Genomic DNA, 21,325 nt, shown 5'->3' on the forward strand with positions numbered 1-21,325 from the left:
GGGGAAAAAAAAAAGAAAATGGGAAGGCGAACGCTGGCGATAAGCGGGAAATCCAGGTTCGAGTCCCGGACCGGGCACAAATATTGGGTCTCGTCATTCCATTACGTAGCTGATTGAAGTCCATATTCGCAACTGCGAATACATTTCGTGAGATGAATTAAGCACACATTTGTTTCTGTTTCGTACTCAATACCGGCTGCTTAAGTTTTGAGGTAGTTAGAGGCAATGTGTTTACTTTTGTAAAAGTAAGCAAAGACGTACTGAGTAACTGTTCTGTATGGTTTTGAAAACAATTGTATTTCAATTTTTCCTGTTTTTCTTTTTTTTCTCCTCATTTGCTCAATTTGTTCGCTGTTTGAATTGAAAATAATTCTCCCCTCCCCCTTTTCTCCTTTTGTCTCCCTAGGCGGCCGCCAAATCTTGCGTAATGGTAGAAACGACCTTGAGCATGTACCGGGTGATCAAAAAGTCAGTATAAATTTTAAAATTTAATAAACCGCGGAATAATGTAGATAGAGAGGTAAAAATTGACACACATGCTTGGAATGACATGGGGTTTTATTAGAACCAAAAGAAAACAAAGTATTGCTAGACGCTTGCAAGATCTCGTGTGCTCAGCCGCCACTTTCGTCATGCTTGGCCTCCCAGACCTCAGCCCGTGCGATTATTGGCTTTGGGGTTATCTGAAGTCGCAAGTGTATCGTGATCGACCGACATCTCTAGGTATGTTGAAAGACATCCGACGCCAGTGCCTCACCGTAATTCCTGTCATGCTTTACAGTGCTGTTCAAAACGTTATCCCTCGACTACAGCTATTCATGGTGGACATATCTAGCATTCTCATAAAACCGCATGTCATTCCAAGCATGCATGTCAATTTGTACCCCTCTATCTACATTATTCCGTGATTTATTCAGTTTTCAAATTTATATTGACTTTTTGATCACCCGGTACGTAATTTTAAAAGCGGACAACCGTCTGATGATGAACCTGCAGTTCGAAGCCGGTAACAGCGCTCTTTGTTCTTAATAAATATTATTATTAATCGGGGCTAGTTGCTAGTTGTAAGGATTAACCAGTATTTTTACGCAGCCACCTTCTCAACACGCCAGTTTTCGACGGAATAGCAGTAATTGCTTCCACGGCTAACAAATGCGACGTACAGATCAATACTGGTGTTCGTTATTAATGAGATAATAATCTTGAGGGAAATTAAAAAGTCTTTGGGAGTTGGAGCGTAGGAGGGAGGTTCCAGATTCGAATTCGTGTGAGGTAGATTTCTGACAAGGGAACCTTCCCATCGCACCCTCCTCGGATTTAGTTATAAGTTGGCACAGTGGATAGGCCTTGAAAAACTGAACACAGATCAATCGAGAAAACAGGACGAAGTTGTGTGGAACTATGAAAAGAATAAGGAAATATACAAACTGAGTGGTCCAGGGCAAGATAAGCAACATCAAGGATAGTGTGAACTCAGGAGCTCCGTGTTCGCGTGGATAGAGTGAGCAGCTGCAGAACGATAGGTCCTTGGTTCAAGTCTTCCTTCGAGTGTAAAGTTTAAATTTTTTATACAATCAACTTCGCTTTCCAAAATTCTAGGACATGTTCAGATTTGTTTGGACATATGCAGGATTTGACGGTCTACACATGGAAAAATTTGAAAACGTTAAAAACATATGTTTCGACAGAGCACAGGGAAAACTGTGTGACTGTGGAACTGTTGCATTCATTTCTTGCAGTTTATGTGACAAACTCTTATGTTTTCATCACTTTTCTGGGAGTGATTATCACATCCACAAGAAAACCTAAATCGGGCAAGGTAGAAGAATCTTTTTACCGATTCGCCAAGTGTACAAGTTAGGTGGGTCGACAACATATTCCTGTCATGTGACGCACATGCCTTAACCAGTGTCGTATAGAATATATCAGACGTCAGTGAACGAACTGACAGATCATAACTTTGGGAAAGTAAAGAAAGTAAGCTTTTGACTCGAGGGAAGACTTGAACCAAGGACCTCTCATTCCGCAGCTGCTCACGCTAACCACGGGACCACGGCACTCCTGAGCTCACACTATCCTTGATGTTGCCTATCCTGCCCATGGACTACTCAGTTTGTATATTTTGCTTATTTTTTCATAGTTCCACACAACTTCTTCCTGTTTTCTCGATTGATCTGTGTTCAGTTTTTCAAGGCCTATACACTGTGCCAACTTATAACTAAATCTGAGGGGGGTGCGATGGGAAGGTTACCTTGTGAGTGTAGTTAAGTGGGTCTTCAAAACGAAAGGTTGCCATGAGAGTGTGGTAACTCGCAAAGGTTTTTACGAGAATGAAATAGACAGCAGACTGATTTTGAATGTATGTATTTGAAAGCAGAGTATATGGGCGGGTGGTATCCGAAGGAGTACATAGAGGAGGTGGGCGACACGAGCGGCGGTGGCGGGCTGCCAGCTCACTCGACCCTGTAGGAGACGGCGTGTCCGGGGTTGTTGACCACGCGCGACAGCGAGGCGCGCCGCGCCGTGGGCACCGCGACGGCGGCGGCAGCCACCAGAGGTGGGTGCGCGGGCAGCCCCAGCCCGTACCCCAGGCCCAGTCCCGGGCCGGGGCCGTAGGCGTAGCCGTAGCCGTAGCCGGGCCCGAGCGGCGCGAAGGGCGCGGCCGCTATGGCCAGCAGCGGGGAGGGGGGCGGCGGCGGCGGCAGCGGCAGCGGCGCCGTGCTGGCCGGCGTCTCGCGGCCCCGCAGCCCCAGCCGCGGCCGCAGCGCGCGCCGAGACCGCGACCGCGCCTCCGCCTCGGCCACCTCGGCCAGGTGCGCCGCGCGCGCCGCCGCCACCTCGGGTGTCTCCGACACGGGCTGCGGCAGCGCCTCGGGGCCCGGCGGCTCGGGCGCCACCGGCAGCGCGTTGCTCGCCACGCGGAACCCCAGCCCGTCCGCCACGTAGTCCAGCCGCACCACCTGCCCCGACGGCGTCACGTAGCTGTACGTGCCCAGCTTGTTGCCCGCCGCGTCCTGCCACACGGACACGCGTTACCCATTATTTACTAGCTATCTAGTGAGAACAGAATATTCGTCCTTACCGTTCCATAAAAACACGGGAGAACTGCCGGATATCAGTAACGTCCTGCCACGATATTTCGGCGCAGAGTCTTCTAGCCATCTTCAGATGAGTGCCACTGTAGTAGTACTGGCGAGTACGCGCTGAGCTCCGCTATTTTAAGCCGTACTGAGGTGACATTGCGCATGCACTGCTCAGCGTGCGTGTTCGTAACGGCTCCGTGTGCTGCGCCTCGCGCCCTCCGGTGTTTAAGCCTGGCGTATCGGTATCAGGTCGTTTTTCATCTTAAATAGCGGAGCTCAGCGCGTACTCGCCAGTACTGCTACAGTGGCGCTCACCTGAAGATGGCCAGAAGGCTCTGCGCCGAAATATCGTTGCAGGACGTTACTGATATCCGGCAGTTCTCCCGTGTTCTTATGGAACAGTCAGTATGCCGGGAAAGCTTTAAACATTTCATCCTTACCGTTAGGCTGTATGACCACACCTACAGGCCTGACTGAAATTTCCATTGACACTGATGTTTCCACATCCGACTTTCAAAAACTACTATGAAATATGGAGCGCAAAGGGTATTTTCGTACAAATTTTCCCCTCAGTTATGTCTATTTTATTTGAAATCGATTTTGAACGCCTTAACAGTAGAGTGCTAAAACCGTAATTCTCAAGCTCTCAGGTTCGATGCTTGATCGACCTTAGGATTTTTGCTTGTCCCTTTTGTCACCTCTGGAATAGTCTGTGAAAAAAGCCTAGTTGTACTGTCCTTCATAGTCCACATTAAACTTCAGGTCCCCCTATTCAGTAGGACTGTGCCTAGTAAAGCATTGTGGCATTCAAACCGAGCTTGACATTGATGACAGTGTTATAACTTCATCTTAAGGTACTTTGGTTTGGTCATCTTATTAGTAGACACTCACAATTATGTCCTCTTGCAGAACTACACTGTCGTCTGTATGGTAAATACGAGACACATTAGAGGACGCTGAGCTACTGCCAGAAAATGTACAACCGAGTGAGGTGGTGCTGTGGTTGGCACACTGGACTCACATTTGGGACGACGTCGCTTCAAACCGGCTACCAACCTTCCCGATTTAGCTTTTCCGTGATTTCCCTAAATTGCTTCGGGCAAATGCCGGAATGATTCCTTGGAAAGGACACAGCAGACTTCCTTCCCCGTCCTTCCGTAATCCCGTAATCCCGTGGGACCGATGGCCCCACTCTTTGGTCACCTCCCCCAAACCGACCAACCACCCAGAATGTACTTGTAGATGTATGTTATTTCAAGTTCCCTGAAGGTAAAGCCATAAAAGATCTAAAAACTCTGATTGCAAGTAAAGTAAACAACAAACAAGGCTGAGTGGAAAATTAGTTTAAAATACCCTTTGCACTCTGAAGCAAAATAATTTACAGTGGTAGTCCCCAATATCCAGTGCCATGGAATCAACACATTACTGCTGGAAATAGCACCTGTGTGTGTGTGTTTTTCAACAAATACATTTAAACAGAGCATACTGATCAATGGAAGCATAAATCTCCTTTAAGATTTGACAGTTTTGTGTGGTAAGCTTCATCCACCTACTCTGCAATATACATTTGCTCATTAACTACTAACACTGACTGTTGACATTTTTCTTTTCTTTACTAATATACAGGATCACATACTGATTATTATGTGATCTGAACAGATATTTTTCCATTTATGCCAAATGTAGCCAGTATGAATTATTCAAAGTTGAATGAGTAGAAAGATACAGATAAACATACTTTTTATTCCATAGATCCATGGCAAGGAGATCCTTATGGAAGTAAAAAATGCCATAAAAACAAAACTACATGTTTAGGAAAGAACAGATATGCTAGTGTTCCTTTCATAGAGTATAACTGAAATGAATGTTGAGTAAGTACAAAATCGGAAACACATTTCTGCTTAAAAATTAGTATGAAACGTCCCATAAACTTTTAAATGTATTGTTTCTGACCAGCATAACTCTCAGGCTATTGTTGTAGCCACTCATACAGAAAATAGTTTTAAACACCTACTGACACAAAGCACATTCCTGCAGCGAAGATGTGCGGAAGTCAGATTTTATGTAACATTCACATTATTTGATATTATTAATAATAGATACATAACTGGTCCTGCTAAGAAATGTGTCAGTAGAGTTGTGAGTTTCTTGCAGGACATTCTTGAATTCACACCAAAAATAATTCATATTACACACTGTTGGACCTGGAAAACTTTAGTTTGGATTGATGTGTTGCTCCGAAACATGATCTCGTATGATGTTATGGAATATATATAACCTATATCTGCCAGCTTTTTAACTTTTATGCACAGATTATCATTTACAATACTGAATAATCAGCTCCAGTGGCACAATATTTCGTTGGCACAACCAGTTTTGTTAATCACTAAGAATGTTCAGGCATTGATAGTACACTTTCTACATACTTTAATAATGCAACAGTCACAATTAACATTCTAAATGAAAAATACTTGGTATAGCAAACAAACTGAAATGTTTATGACAACTCCCAGTAATTCATTTGGTTCTTGCATATAGCTTTGATTGTAAAGTGTGGCTGTTGTATTACTAATGAAGGAAGAACATTTTATGTAAGATTTAGACAATTGTACTCACTAATCAAAACAAGTCATTCACATATAGCAACATGTAACTGGAGACTTCTCAATTACTGCAGGGAGAAAAAGGGGGCTGGGGGATGAACTTACTGCCCTAGCCATTATAATGCACCATAGTGTTTCATTAAAACTGACATCAGTTGATATAGTTGGCCATGAGAAGCTCCAAATGACATGATCATTCACAACAAACCATGAGTTAATAACATAAGGCAACAGCAGCTGACTCAAACTTGAATACCTGTGCGAAGAATTACTTACTGTAGAAACTTTTCCAAGTTTACATCTCCAAGTGTCTGCATTGACCTATTGGTCTGTTGGCTTCTAGAAACATGCACCCTTGGGATGGAATCACTGGTAAACAGCCACCATTTAAGAATCTGAATAGAACAATACCTCTGTGGTACGAAATGAGAGTCAGTCAATGTCTTTCACATACTTCTTGCAGTAACCTTTGAAAGTGACAAGAAAATCAGTAGAACAGTGTTATTGCTGCCCAAAACATATTTCATCATGACCATCCTCCTGTGCTGAGCTCCAAAAGCTTGGTTAGAGCCATTTCCAGCTTAAGTTTCCATTAAATGTCAGTAATTCCTGGAGTAGTGCAGCCAGTCATATTTTTAACTCCATGCCATCTTGCTGTATCAGATAATATGATAATCTACGTAATAGGTCCTCCTGCTAAACATACATTAATTATCTGCAGTCTGTGATGCATTGTTAATTCCTCCATTTTTTTGTAACCAATGCACAGTATAACAGAGTAACATACATTGCTTAGGATACAGCACACTTTATGAAAACTTTTAATGCACATTCAGTAGTATCAACAAATAAAAATGTTATCTTTGCTGCAACTGAGGCTTTTCTTGTTGTTGTCTTGTATGTCATTTTTATGTGCGTCAGCAATGACACGTCAGGCATATTCTGCTGGTGTTCTATAATGAATCTTCTTAGTATTTCTTTGTTGTGGTTCATATTCCTTATAATTTTTTTCCAAAAAGAGTATTAACACTGAAGACACAACACTTTCTTAACTGTAAGTTTCTTTAAATCATACATAAACTGTTTACAGTGAGCTTTGAATATGAACAGTTTTATTGCAAGTTAATAATATGGCTGTAGAGAAATATATGTATGTAAAAATATGGCTGTTGCACTGTAAGATTGGGATTTGCATCGCCTTTGTACTGGAAATAAAAACTGCACGTATGTGTGTCAGTATACATTACTTGCTTTGTTTCTTACTTGCCATATTACTAATCCACGGAGTAAACTGTTAAAACTAAAGTAGTATACAAACAATCCACATCACAGCATACTTAATTCTAAAATACAGATAAGTAATAATATTAGTGTGATTTACTATTTCCTCATTCACAGATTGTATAGATCAATGCAAGTCATAAATTGATTGATGTCATCATCATCATAACTCTTCATTTATGTACATCTACATCTGTACTTAATAAACTGATGGACCATGTATGTATGTTACCTACACAATACTAACCATAATGATTTAATCTACCGCTTGAGCTGTGCACTCCTAAAAGGTTGCTGTTTTAACTTTGCAGTGAATTCTACTTATGTGGTGAAGATGATGCAGTGTTTGAGCACTGACAACATTATACCTTCAATTGTACAGCCCATCAAATGCAACTGACTGTTAAATATGTATTTTTCTGTAGCCCTATTTTTGCAAAACACACTCTCTCTCATTCCTAGTAAACCTGTGTCAATACCATTGTAGGTAGCTAACAAAACATTATGCTGTTAAATACGGCTCAATTATTAGTAAATGCAAGAGGTACGTAAGTGAATATTCGAAAATGTTCATACCTGCACTGCACTGTGGGCTTGGAATGGCTCTGTATGGCCATAGCTAGCTTGTCCAAACTCATCCTGTGCATGATACTGTGTTTTAAGGCTCAATGGTGGAGCCACTGCTGCCACAGGTGGAGGAATATGGTAGTTATAAGGAAGTGCTGCATATGAGGGTGGAACACCAAAGCCCAGCGCATTGTATGGCGTCAGTGGTGGCAGGATTACAGGGTCTCCAGCACACAATGCCATCAAGGCACACAGCAGAGCCTGTAATTACATATATTAACATGAACTGAATATATTTTTCATTTATTGTATAATAGGATTAGGAAATAATTTTATTTGAAGATATAAATGACCGTGGTATTTGAGGCAAATTTGCTTCTGATGCCAGCAGAGCAGTCACAATAAAATCTCTTAAGTTGTTAATATCTTAGTAAATACTAAATCATAAAGGTATTGCTACAGATTTTTAATAAAACAGAAAAGACAACATGTTGTCATTAGCTGTACCCAACTGCTGTACATTAATGACACAAAAAATATTTATTGAACTGATATATCTCCTCTAATAATATAAACACTCTAAAAATAAGCACGTTATTGGAATCTTTTTTCTTTCAGTGAATGTATTCTTAGAGATATTTTTTAATATGCAATGCTGTAATGAATAAGTGTGTACACACACACACACACACACCCTATCAGTATCTGTTCAAGGCAAGAAATAATTATAATCACCAACTCACATGTTTTATAAAACTAAATTGTTGTCCCTCACTCATTTAAATTTTTTCTCATGAGTAAGAGTTCCACAAGGCTTTATAAAATGAAGGTTCATAGGTAGTTTATGTACTTTATGTTGCAAAATCATCCAACTTCATTTCGTAATTCAGTTTACAAATTCCTTATAAGCAGCTTCTTCAAAAGTGTAAACTGTGTACACCTGTGATGTACTTACCAGCAGCCTCATTGTGCCACCTCACAGTGCAGGGATGGGTACTGCCTGTGCACCGCCTGAATTGTCTTATATACGTGCCCCCAGGGCATTAGACTTGGGCTGGGTCGTCCTTTGCTTGGAGGCTTAGGCCCCCACCCAGCCACCAAGGTTACTAGAGCTTCATGTGACCTTGTAGCTTCAACAACTTCCTACTGCCTGGCACTTTAGTCAAACCCGGATACTAAACTGTCACATAGTACAAAAATAAACATCGAGCAATGATTTACATTTGGCTTAATACTCACCATGTAGCATGAAAATTCCTACTAATATTTCATGACTTCAAGTAATGTGCTAATCCATGAAAGACCAACACATTGTTTCTCTATCTCTGTCTGTCTTCTCACCCTCCTTCACTTCCAAACTCTAATAGGTCATTCTCTTTCAACGTAATAATATTGATATTATTACTGTCAGTAAAAATATTTGATATTTCTTTAGTTAATTTACTATGTTTTGTATTATGGATCTGACTCAGTGAACATGTGCTGAATTCTGTGGCTGCAACATTTTTACTCTCCTTCCCTTTTTTTAAACAAGGTAACTTCCCGTAACATTGGAAAAGGTCATAAAACACAAGTACAGATTCGGAAAGTCATGTCTTTTTCAAAGAAGCTATCCAGGCATTAGCCATAGGTGATTTATGGAAACCACAGCAAACCTAACTCTGGATGATTGGATAGGGACTGGAACCACAATCCTCCCCAATGTGAGTCTTATGTTTTACCACTGTGCCTATCTATAGGTACTAAGTAACATGTTAACAAAATAATATACCTCTCTTGCTGGTATATAATGTGACTCAGCCAAATCCTCCATTTAATGAGAAAGAAAACTTCTCAGTTATTGAGAAAAATGTTTTTCTCTATGGGTCTATTGATTTAATTTAATTTAATTTAATTTTTTTTTTCTTTTTACAGCTCAGCATGTAGTCAGTGAGAAGAATGATATCCAACAGGCTATGCAGTTTCTTCAGGAATGTGATCTCATCAAAATTGAAGACATCCTTCCATTCTTTTCAGACTTTGTTACAATTGATCACTTTAAGGATGCAATCTGCACTTCACTCCAGGTACAGTACCACTGTAAAGGCAGATGTAACATCAATCACCAGCTTTAGTGATGTAGTGGCTAAGTAACTGATGTAGATATTCTGACAATGTTATGAAAAGGATAGATTGCTACTCACCATATTGTGGAAATGTTGAATCACAGACAGCACAACAAAAAGACTGCTAAACAAGTGAGCTTTCGGCCAAAAGACCTTATTTCTAAAGTAGATAAAACGCACGCGCGCGCGCACACACACACACACACACACACACACACACACACACACACATACACACATACACACGCACGCACGCACGCGCTCACGCACGCACGCACACACACACACACACACACACACACACACTCTGCTCTCTCTCTTTCTCATCTCACACATATGTGACCACTGTCTCTGGCCGTTAAGGCTGGACCTGGCATCCTGTTGTAAAATGAAATGCTTTTCTCTTCTATGTTTCTTACCCTATCAGCTATATTAATACTATCTTGCAACAACCCCAGGCTTATGAGCAATAATCAATAATCTGTCAAATCAGGGTTTTATAAGCTACCTTTTTTGTGCTTTGGTTAATTTCCTTAGAATTCCCCCCCAATGAAATTCAGTCTGGCATCTGTCTTTCATACAGTTAGTTTCATACAGTTATTCCACTTTAAATTACTCCATATGCATACTGTAAGGTACAAGGTGTTTATAATGAAACTTGAGCCAGTGTAGATGGTGATCTATTTACCATATGGGCACCCAACTTTATAGGAGTGATATTCAGACTGTGCACAGCAGGATTTGAGTTGCTAGTAGTGCTAGTGTCATGACCTACTGTTAGGTGCTGGCACCAGTACAGCAATGTAAGGTTGAAACACAATCATCAGTGTGCATTTACAGTTGCAGACAGTCAACACAAGGTTAGCAGGGCCTTACTCAGATAAAGCTGTTTTATGAAAACAACAGCAATAGTGCTGCTGCTTTCCATGAGTGTCAATGCATTAAATAATCAAAGAGAGGTCCTCTTTTTGCACTGGGATTGAAAAACAGGATTTGGAAGTTTGAATTACCTAGTGGTTTTGGAATTTCTCCTGGGAGAGGCTGAAGGCCAATTGCACCACACATTGTAGAAGAAGTTACTGTTTCCATGACTGAAAATAATGGATGAAGTGGGCAATCTTCAAGCAGTGCTTGAGCTTGTTGTGTGCTTTTTGAACTTGCCATGGTCCACCATTTGAAATGTTCTGTGAGAAATTGTGAAATAGTATCTGTACAAATGTCCAGGCTGTTGTGGAAGCAGATGGTCATCGCATTGAGTAACATTTAGGTTTATTCAGTATTTCTCTTCTGCATGACCTTACAAAAGTTTCTATTAAGTTTCAGTGTTCTATGAACACTCGTTTTCGTGGAGGCCATCCAGGTAGTGAAAGTTCAATTGCATGTTATGTAATCAAACAATAATCAGTCTTTCATCACTTTTATGTGCAATATTTGACATTTGTTTATTATCCGGCTCAACTGGCAATTCATGCGAGAAATATAAATTCTCCACAGGCCTTCCTACACTTTCTTATAATTTTCTGGCATGACTTCTCTAAAAACAACAGCATCAGCTTAGCAGATTCTCCATGGATAAACATAAAATTCGCATGACCACAAGTTGGAAAATAGATAAGTTCAAGCATGTACCAAGAGTACTGTAAAGCCAGTAATTAGTGGAACAACATAGGGAGGAAATGATTTTTGTACACTATGTACCCGTTACCACACCCCAGACAGTGTATTGAATTTTATCTCCACTGCAACTATAGAGATAACTGATTCTGTTATGAACAAAAGTATATTTTTGGTTTCCAGATAATGTATTCAGATTTTCTGTGTAAGTTTGCTCTATATTCATTCAAAGTATTACTGTAAGTAATGACATGTTAGTACTTAGAAGACGTCAGTTTTGCAATATGTTGTTACACTTTAATTTGTCCTTTAGTTAGTTTGACTGTCTCCATGGTCTAGTGTTTCTGGAAGATGACTTTAGCACCTGGTTTTGATTCCTGGAAACAATGTCCACTTTTTCTTCGGTGAAAATGCCTTAAATGGGGTCCACTAAGAGTTCTCAGGCCAAATGATTATTTCGCAAGTAATGTAAGGAAGGAGAGAAAATAATTTATATTTTCTTAATACTTGTGGTGAACCTATTAAAAATAATTTAAATTTTCTTACTTCCATGATAGGAAATATTTTTACTGATCATATATAAAATTTAAATAAAAAAATGCATGGAAAGAACTGTAAAAGTGGAGGGTAGTGACAGTGCTTCATAAGGAGCTAAGTACCAAAGCAACAATTCTGTTTTGTTTGCAGGAATATAACCAGCATATTCAGGATCTTAAAGAAGAAATGGAAGAAGCAACCAAATCAGCTGAAGTTATTAGAGAAGAAATCCAAGCTTTCCGAAACAGGTAAATATTAATATGAATTACACGTTAACATAGTTAAGATCCTTACAATTACTTACTCTTCATCTAGGACTCTATGGTATAGTCTCTATCTCTTTCATTCTAATATTAAATATTTACCTTTTAGGTATGCTCGTGTGCAAGTCCGAGATGTTTGCTGTGAATGTGAACTGCAGCTGTTGATGCGTCCATTTTACCTTTTTCCATGTGGACATCGTTTCCATGGTGATTGTCTACTGGCTGAAGTCACTCCTGTCTTACCTGCAGGAAAGAGAAATAAGTTACATGAGTTACAGGTACATTGTTTTTGATATATATCAAAATATTATGAGAATCAAACAATGAAAAATCCAGGATGGAATGTAAAAATATTATGAAAAGGAAAGTTGCTGCTCACCATATAGCAGAGATGCTGGGTTGCAGATAGTCATAACAAAAAGACTGTCACAAATAAAGCTTTCGGCCAGTAAGGCCATTGTCAAAAATAGATCTCTCACTCACACACACACACACACACACACACACACACACACACACACATACACATACACATACACGACTGCAGTCTCTGGCAACTGAAGCCACACTGTAAGCAGCAGTGCACGATGGGTGTGGCAAATGGGCAGGGGTAAGGAGGAGGCTGGAGCAGGGAGGATGTGGGATAGCACTGTAGGGGTGGGGGACAGCGAAATGCAGCTGGGGAGCATGCAGGGATGAGGTGGAAAGAGGTTAGGGGAGCTATGTGCAGTCAGGACGATAGAAAGAGGGCAGGGGAGAGGTGAGGAGGAGGGGGGGGGGGGGGGTAGTGGAAAAAGAGAGAAGTAAAAGGTGCGATGGTGGAATGAGAGCTGTGTAGTGCTGGAATGGGAACACAGAAGGGGTTGGATGGGTGAGGACAATGACTAATATAGGTTGAGCCCAGGAGGGTTACAGGAACTTTGGATGTATTGTAGGGAAAGTTCCCACATGCGCAGTTCAGAAAAGCTGGTGTTGGTTGGAAGAATCCATATGGCACAGGTTGTGAAGCAATCATTGCAATGAAGGATGTCATGTTTGGCAACTTGCTCAGCAGTGGGATGGTCCTTCTGTTTCTTGGCCGCAGTTTGTCAGTGGCCATTCATGCGCACAGAGAGCTTGTTGGTTGTCATGCCCACATAAAATGCAGCATTTGGTGGATGGCTGAATACTACTGTGGGAGGGGTGGGAAGGATAGTGGGCTCGACATTTCTCATTTCAAGGCATGATGGGAGGTAGTCAAAACCCTAGTGGAGAATGTAATTCAGTTGCACCATTCCTGGGTAGTACTGAGTTATGATGGGAATGCTTCTCTGTGGCTGCATGGTGGGACTTAGGGAGGTGGTGGAAGACTGGAAAGCTAAGGCATGGGAGATTTGCTTTTGTACAAGATTGGGAAGATAATTACAATCTATGAAGGCTTCAGTGAGAACCTCAGTATATTTCAAGAAGGAATGCTTGTCACAGCAGATGCGACAACCATACGTGGCTAGGCTATATGGAAGGCACTTCTTGGTATGGGATGGGTGGCAGCTGTCGAAGTGGAGGTATTGCTGGTGATTAGTAGGTTTGGTATGGACAGAGGTACTGATGTAGCCATCTTTTAGGTGGAGGTCAACATCTAGGAAGGTGGCTTCTTAGGTTGAGTAGGACCAGGTGAAGCAAGTGGAGGTGAAGTTGTTAAGGTTATGGAGGAATGTGGATAGGTTGTTCTCACCCTCGATCCAGATCATAAAAATGTCATCAGTGAATCTGAACCATGTGAGGGGTTTAGGATTCTGGGTGTTTAGGAAGGATTCCTCTAGTTGACCCATGAATAGGTTGGCATAGGATGGTGACAGGTGGGTACTCACAGCTGTACCCCAGATTTGTTTGTAGGTAATACATTCAAATAAGAAGTAATTGTGGGTGATGATATAGTTGGTCATGGCAACTAGGAAGGAGGTTGTTGGTTTGGAATCCATTGGGCATTGGGAAAGGTAGTGTTCAATAGCGGTAAAATCATTCTACATTAAGGATGTTATTGTAAAGGGAGGTGGCATTAGTAGTGAGGAGTTGGACACAGTGTGGTAAAGGGACAGGAATTACAAAGAGTCAGTGGAGGAAATGGTTGGTATCTTTTGTATTGGAGAGTAAATTGTAGGTAACAGGTTGAAGGTCTTAGTCTACAAGAGCAGAGATTCTCTCAGTGAGGGCAAGGTCACCGGCCACAACAGGACCTCCTGGGTGGTTGGTTTTATGGACTTTAGGAAGCATGTAGAAGGTATGAGTGTGGCGGTGGTAGGGGTGAGTAGAGAGGTGGACTCCAGGGAGAGATTCTGGGATGGACCTGAAGGTTTGAGGTGTGACTGGAGATTTCTGCTGGATTTCTAGAATGGGGTCACTGTGCCAAGGTTTGTAGGTGGAAGTATGTGGCAGTGGGTGGAGTCCTTCTGCCAGGTAATTGTTGCAGTTTAAAACAACAGTGGTGGAGTCTCAGTGTGCAGGTACTATATAAGGTCAGAATCAGTTTTTATATGGTGGACTGTGGTTCTTTCTGCTGATGTAAGGTTAGTTTGCATGTTGAGGGATTTGGGGATGTCCCTCAACATGTGAACTAACCGTACATCCACAGAAAGAACTATAGTCCACCATCTAAAAACTGATTCTGACCTTATAATCGTACCTGCGGACAAAGGATTCACAACTCTCGTTTTAAACCTCAAGGATTACCTGGCAGAAGGACTCCACCAGCTGTTACATACTTCTACCTACAAACATTGACACAGTGACCCCATTCCAGAAATCCAGCAGGATCTCCAGTCACTTCTCTAATCCTTAGGCCCAGCACAGAATCTCTCTCTGGAGTCTGTTTCTCTACACAGCCCCAGCACTCTGTGCACTCATTGAGAAAATCTGTGCTCTCGTAGACTAAGACCTTCAACCTGTTAAACCCAGTCTATCCTTCAGTACAAAAGATACCAACCATTTCCTTCACAGACTCTCTGCAGTTCCTGTTCCTTTACCATACGGTGTCCTGCTCGTCACTACTGATGACACCTCCCTTTACAATAACATCCCTAATGCCCATGGTCTTACTGCTACTGAACACTTCTTTTCCCAATGCCTGACAGATTCCAAACCAACAACCTCCTTCCTAGTCGCCATGACCAACTATGTCCTCACCCACAATACTTCTCCTTTGAAGGCATTAAGTACAAACAAATCTGGGGTATGGCTATGGGAACCTGCATGGCACCATCCTATGCCAACCTATCCATGGGCCATCTAGAGGAATCCTTCCTAAACACCCAGAACGCTAAATCCCTGACCTGTTTCAAATTCATTGATGACATCTTTGCAATCTGGATTGACGATGAGGCCACCTTATCTACTTTCCTCCAGAAACTCAACAACTTCTCTCCCATTTGCTTCTACTGGTCCTACCCATCCCAACAAGTCACCTTCATAGAAGTTGACCTCCATCTCAAAGATGGCTTCATCAGTATCTCCGTCAATATCAAACCTACTAACCACCAGAAATACCTCCACTTTGAAGCTGCCACCTTTACATACTGAGAACTGCCGCCCATACAGCCTAGCCACCCATGGTTGTTGCACCTGCAGTGACGAGCGGTCCTTCTCGCAATACAACCTCTGACAATAAAGTTCTGTCAATGAAGTCAGAATGGTCAATGGAGCAACACTAGTGGCTCACAAAGCTACAACTGCATAGTGGCCGGTGTTGACAATCCAGCTCCACTGTAATACATTTGAGCATCGTGTGTGTTCCATGTTAGACCTGTCAGATGAAATGCTTGTTTAGTGCAGTGGGTCTGAATGAAGAATAGGACAATGAATGTGCAAAGGATCAATTTAAAGTGTTGTTTTAAGGTTGGCAAGACACTGAAAGAAATGCATGTAATGATAGTACATTTTATGGGGATCAAGCACTGTCCATGAAGTGTGTGTAATGGTGGTTCACCTGTTTTTGAGGAGGCCAGGAAATTGTTTCTGACAATCCCCATAGTGGATGACCAGTGACTGACGTCATTGACTAAAACATTGAGAAAGTGAGGACATTAACCATGAACGACCATGAATTAACTATGCTCATAAAAGCGGATGAACTGTAGATGAAATGTGAATCTGTGCAATAAAGCCTTACCCAGGAGGAAAATGAGTTGTTGTCTTGTGCCACATCACTTGACTAATGATCAGAAGCAGGCCTGTTTAGAGGCTTCACAGGGTTTTGCCAAAATGGTGGATGTGACACCCAAGTTTTTGAACAATATTGTCACTAAGGATGAAACCTGGTGTCTCTGGTATAATCCTGAAATGAAACGGCAAAACATGGAATGGCATTTTCTGACATCACTTCATCAGAAAAAGGTTAGAGCCAAAAGATCACACATCAAAACAGTGCTCATCACCTTTCTTGATAGTCAAGGCATTATCCACAAGGAATTTCTACCTGAGGGAACGACGTTGAATGCTGCATAATACATTGAAATTTTTACCGGTTTCATGCCGTGTCTACACAAGATAGGATCCCAGTACACACAACAGTGTTCCTAGTTGTTTGTTCAGAACAATGCTTGCCCACACACAGCCTATATCGTCAAACAGTTCTTGGCAAAAAAGGGGGTGGTGCAACTTGAACATCCACTGTACTCGCGAGATCTCAATCCTCCAGACTTCTTCCTATTCCTTCAACTCAAACTTGCTTTGAAAGGAAAGAGATTTGGTGATATTCCTGACATCCAAGTAAATGTGATGCAGCTTTTGAACACCGCCCCAAAGGAAGACTTGGTGCAAAGTTTCCAGGACATGTATCACAGAGCTCAGCAGTGGGAGGTGACTATTTCAAAGGACAGTAAGGTAACTGTAGTTCATAGTTCACCTACATTAATATTACAAGACTATTGACAAACTTTATTGTCAGAGGTTGTATACTGAGGGTCTCACTGAAGCCTTCACAGACTGTAATTATCCTCCCAGTCTTGTACAAAAACAAATCTCCCATGCCTTATCTTTCCAGTCTCCCACCACCTCCCAAAGTCCCACTGCCTGGCCACAGAGGACCATTCTCCGCATAACTCAGTATCATTCAGAACTGGAGCCACTGAATTACATTCTCTGCCAGGGTTTCGACTACCTCCCATTGTGCCCTGAAATCAGAACTGTCTTGCCCACTATCCTTCCTACCTCTCCCACAGTAGTATTCCACTGTCCACCAAACCTACACAGTATACTAGTCCATCCCTACATAGCTCGCACTCCCAGTCCCTTACCTCATGGCTCATATCCCTGTAATAGACCTAGATCAAAGACCTGACCCATACATCCCACCACCACCACTTACTCCCTTCCATTCATAATCACCACCTATCCCATCAAAGGCAGGGCTACCTGTGAAACCAGTCATGTGATCTACGATCTAAGCTGCAACCACTGTTCTGCATTTTATGTGGAGCATGACAACCAATAAGCTGTCTGTCCTCACGAATAGCCACCGACAAGCTGTGGCCAAGAAACAAAAGGACCATCCCATTGCTGAGCAACCTGCCAAACATCACATCCTTCATTGCAGTGATTGCTTCACAGCCTGTGCCATATGGATCCTTCCCACCAACACCAGCTTTTCTGAACTGTGCGTGTGGCAACTTTCCCTACAATACATCTGAAGTTCCTATATCCCTCCTGGGCTCAACCTTTGTTAGTCATTGTCATCACGCATCCAGCCCCTTCCCTGTTCCCATTCCAGCAGTACACAGCTCTCATTCCACCATTGCACCCAGTTGTTTTACATCTCTCCTTTTCCACAACCCCCCCCCCCCTCCCTATCTCTCCCCTGCCCTATTTCTAACCTCCCGACTGCACATAGCTCCCCTACCCTCTCCCCATATCATTCCTACATGCTCCCCAGCAGCACTTCACTGTCCTCCACCCCTACCCAGCTATCCCTCCTCATCCCTGCCTCAGCATCCTCCTTACACCAATTGTGTGTGTGTGTGTGTGTGTGTGTGTGTGTGTGTGTGTGTGTGTGTGTGGTGGGGGGGGGGGGGGGGGTTGTAAAAAAAATTGTATGGTCATGTGATGTGTCAAAGAGATTCTTTGATCATTTGTTTCGTACTGTTTTAATGTACTAGCCTAAAATATAGTCACATATAATATGACCATACCAATTTTGTTAACCCCATTCACTACCTCGGTATTTAATGTTCATTGACCAATTGCACTTTGTTGTGACAGATGTGTTTGGGCTCTCATAATTGATTGTTGCTAATTCTGCCATCTCTGATTATAGTGTTTTTAATATCACACTTTTGTAATTTTCATTGCTTTTGCCTCTTTTTTTCTGTTCCAACTTGAAGAAGATCTGTTGTGCAGATCAAAACCAGTAGTCGGTAACAAAAGAGGTGATTCTTTATTTTTTTATAACAATAGAGATCACAGTTCCTGTGACCTGGTGTCAGTTATGTAATAGATAAGAATGCACTGAAGTAATTGCTGCCTTACACATATTGGAAATAAAAATGATTTACAAGCTAGAGAAGTAATAATTCCATATCTGCATACAGAAATCAAATTAATTTATAAATATTACTTATTTTCCATGTACATGAGCATAAAAACCTATCCTTGGTTCAACATCTCCCACATTCAGTGGGTGGTGGTCTTTTACTCATTCCATTGTTTATATTCCAGCCAAGATTTTCATTCCTTAATCCTTAAAATACAGTATAAGTAAATGATTTTATGTACTCAAACAAAGTCACCTACGTGTTGATGATTAGAGAGGCTGTTGATTGAGAGACTAGCCCACTAGCTCTAAAGTGATGAAAAACTCATCCTGTCATGTCTAAATGAGAGTTGACTAAAATGCTAATAGAAAATAAAAGTTTGTATCTGGAGATATCATTAGTATCACATAATTTTTATGGTAGAATTTCCTCAGAAAATGTGGCTGGATTTGCAAAATGGTGTTTTGTAAAACATCATGCAGATGTCATGCGAAGACTCCTAAGGAAAAATCGGAATTTGCATAGCTGTAGCTCAGTACCATGGCTATTTAATGTTAATTCATAATAACAGTAAAATCACATTTTGAATAAATTATATTAAGCATTTACAATATAAGGAAAATATAGGTTGCCATAAAGATGAGTTGCAGACAAGTGCAGTGAAAAGACTTACACATTATCTTTTGGCCAAAACCTTGTTTAGAAGAGAAAACACATACATATATTCATTTACACAAGCAAGCACACCTCATGCACACATGACTGCCGTCTCAGGCAACTTGGACTGGTCTGAATGTGCATGTGTTTCCTTTTCTGAAGAAGGCTCTGGCCAAAAGCTAATTTGTAAGTGCCTTTTTGTCGTGCCTGTCTGCAACTCATCATGTCACCTTTATGATGAGTAAAAGTCTATCTTTTTCTTACATTGTTGATGTTCCAATCTGGAGTTTCTATTGTTTGATAGTATTCAGTCATATACAACTCCAATAATAATTATAAAAGAACAAGAGACATCTAAAGATTCTTGCTTCGTGTTTGCTGCAAACTTTTTGTAGAGCAGCACCAGAATGCAGAACATTCCTCTGAACCTTAGACAAGATAGGAAAAGTGTATGTATTAATCATTTTTCTCTCTGTGCTGGGCAGCCCAGAACAGCACAACAGGTTATCCTTCTGTATTTTCTTGTCAGATATTGCGATCAGTTGAACTGATTTTTATTATTATCTACAAACACAAGTATGTTTTGAGAACTAAGTGCAAGGATTCAAATATCTTTCAAGGGGCCTTTGTAAAGTTTGCAGTTCTCTACTTCACACAATACTCTTTACACTATCACTGTACATGTGTTCATTGACAGTAACTATCTACAGGAAAGCAATGAGACATTACAGTCTCAGAAATGAAAAACTAGCATTGTAAAATAATTAAAATTATTTGTTAGTTAATGTCTGTCTCATGCCACTACAGCCGTTCTGCAGTGAGTGCCAGCTGCTTCTCAGCCAAGGAGTACTCAAATAATAAGCAGACTGCCACTGTGGTGGGAACATATTATTGTCTGCTATGACCAGTGGTAGTGAAATACAAAAAGGGCAGGACCCAGTCACGATACACACATGTTAAACACTGCACACAAACTGACACTTGTTACAGCCCATTAGTGTCAACAAAAAGTTCATGCATGATGTTCAGGTGACTGGAGAAGTTCTAAGATGCGGCATGCAAACTTGTGATTTTGATCAGATTCTAATTCTCTCTGATTATTGACATGACACATCCTATCTCCTCATGAGCATTCCAATGTTACAATTTTTATATGCATTCCACAGCGACAGCTGCAGAGTATGTCTGGCAGAGATGATGCTGTTTCGCTGGGTTCAGCAACCATGTCTGCAAGGGACCAATTGAAGGCTGATATCGACAGCATTATTGCATCAGAATGTTTGTACTGCGGAGAATACATGATTAGGTGAGTACGTAGTATGACATATTGTTTGTGTGCCAATGCAGATTTCATTTCAATAATAAATATCATATGAGAAGCAACTATTCTTCATGTTGACAGCTGCTGTCAATTAACTGTTGGTGATATAAAAAGCTGTACCTATCAAAGTCAGATAATTATACCATTATGAAGGCAATGGAAACCACTGCATTAAAGACACATAATGTGTATCCACAGGACATGTGGCCTGTAGTTGAGAAGTGTCATGATGATCTCTCCATTGGCAAAATATTTCGGAATAGTCCCCCATTCGGATCTCCGGGAGGGGACTGCCAAGGGGGAGGTTATCATGAGAAAAAGATTCAATAATCAACGAAAGGATAATGTTGTACGAGTCGGGGCGTGGAATGTCAGAAGCTTGAACGTGGTAGGGAAACTAGAAAATCTGAAAAGGGAAATGCAAAGGCTCAATCTATATATAGTAGTGGTCAGTGAAGTGAAGTGGAAGGAAGACAAGGATTTCTGGTCAGATGAGTATCGGAAAATATCAACAGCAGCAGAAAATGGTATAACAGGTGTAGGATTCGTTATGAATAGGAAGGTAGGGTGGAGGGTGTGATACTGTGAACAGTTCAGTGACCAGGTTGTTCTAATCAGAATCGACTGCAGACCAACACCGACAACGATAGTTCAGGTATACATGCCGACGTCGCAAGCTGAAGATGAACAGATAGAGAAAGTGTATGAGGATATCGAAAGGGTAATGCAGTGTGTAAAGGGGGACAAAAATCTAATAGTCATTGGCGACTGGAATGCAGCTGTAGGCGAAG

At 41.4% G+C, this 21,325-nt stretch overlaps 1 protein-coding gene across 4 annotated transcripts in view; it reads left to right on the top strand.

The window, feature by feature from the left end:
• LOC126334735 (vacuolar protein sorting-associated protein 18 homolog) overlaps nt 1-21,325 on the top strand; it is a 259,374-nt gene that overhangs the window by 220,040 nt on the left and 18,009 nt on the right. For all 4 annotated transcript variants that reach the window (XM_049997277.1, XM_049997278.1, XM_049997279.1 and 1 more), the window contains 4 exons: nt 9,449-9,600; nt 11,941-12,038; nt 12,163-12,331; nt 20,380-20,519. In XM_049997277.1, the coding sequence (XP_049853234.1) occupies nt 9,449-9,600; nt 11,941-12,038; nt 12,163-12,331; nt 20,380-20,519 (559 nt within the window). The remainder of the gene's footprint in view (nt 1-9,448; nt 9,601-11,940; nt 12,039-12,162; nt 12,332-20,379; nt 20,520-21,325) is intronic.

Source organism: Schistocerca gregaria, chromosome 2 (assembly GCF_023897955.1).
Source record: "Schistocerca gregaria isolate iqSchGreg1 chromosome 2, iqSchGreg1.2, whole genome shotgun sequence".
NCBI lineage: Eukaryota > Metazoa > Arthropoda > Insecta > Orthoptera > Acrididae > Schistocerca > Schistocerca gregaria.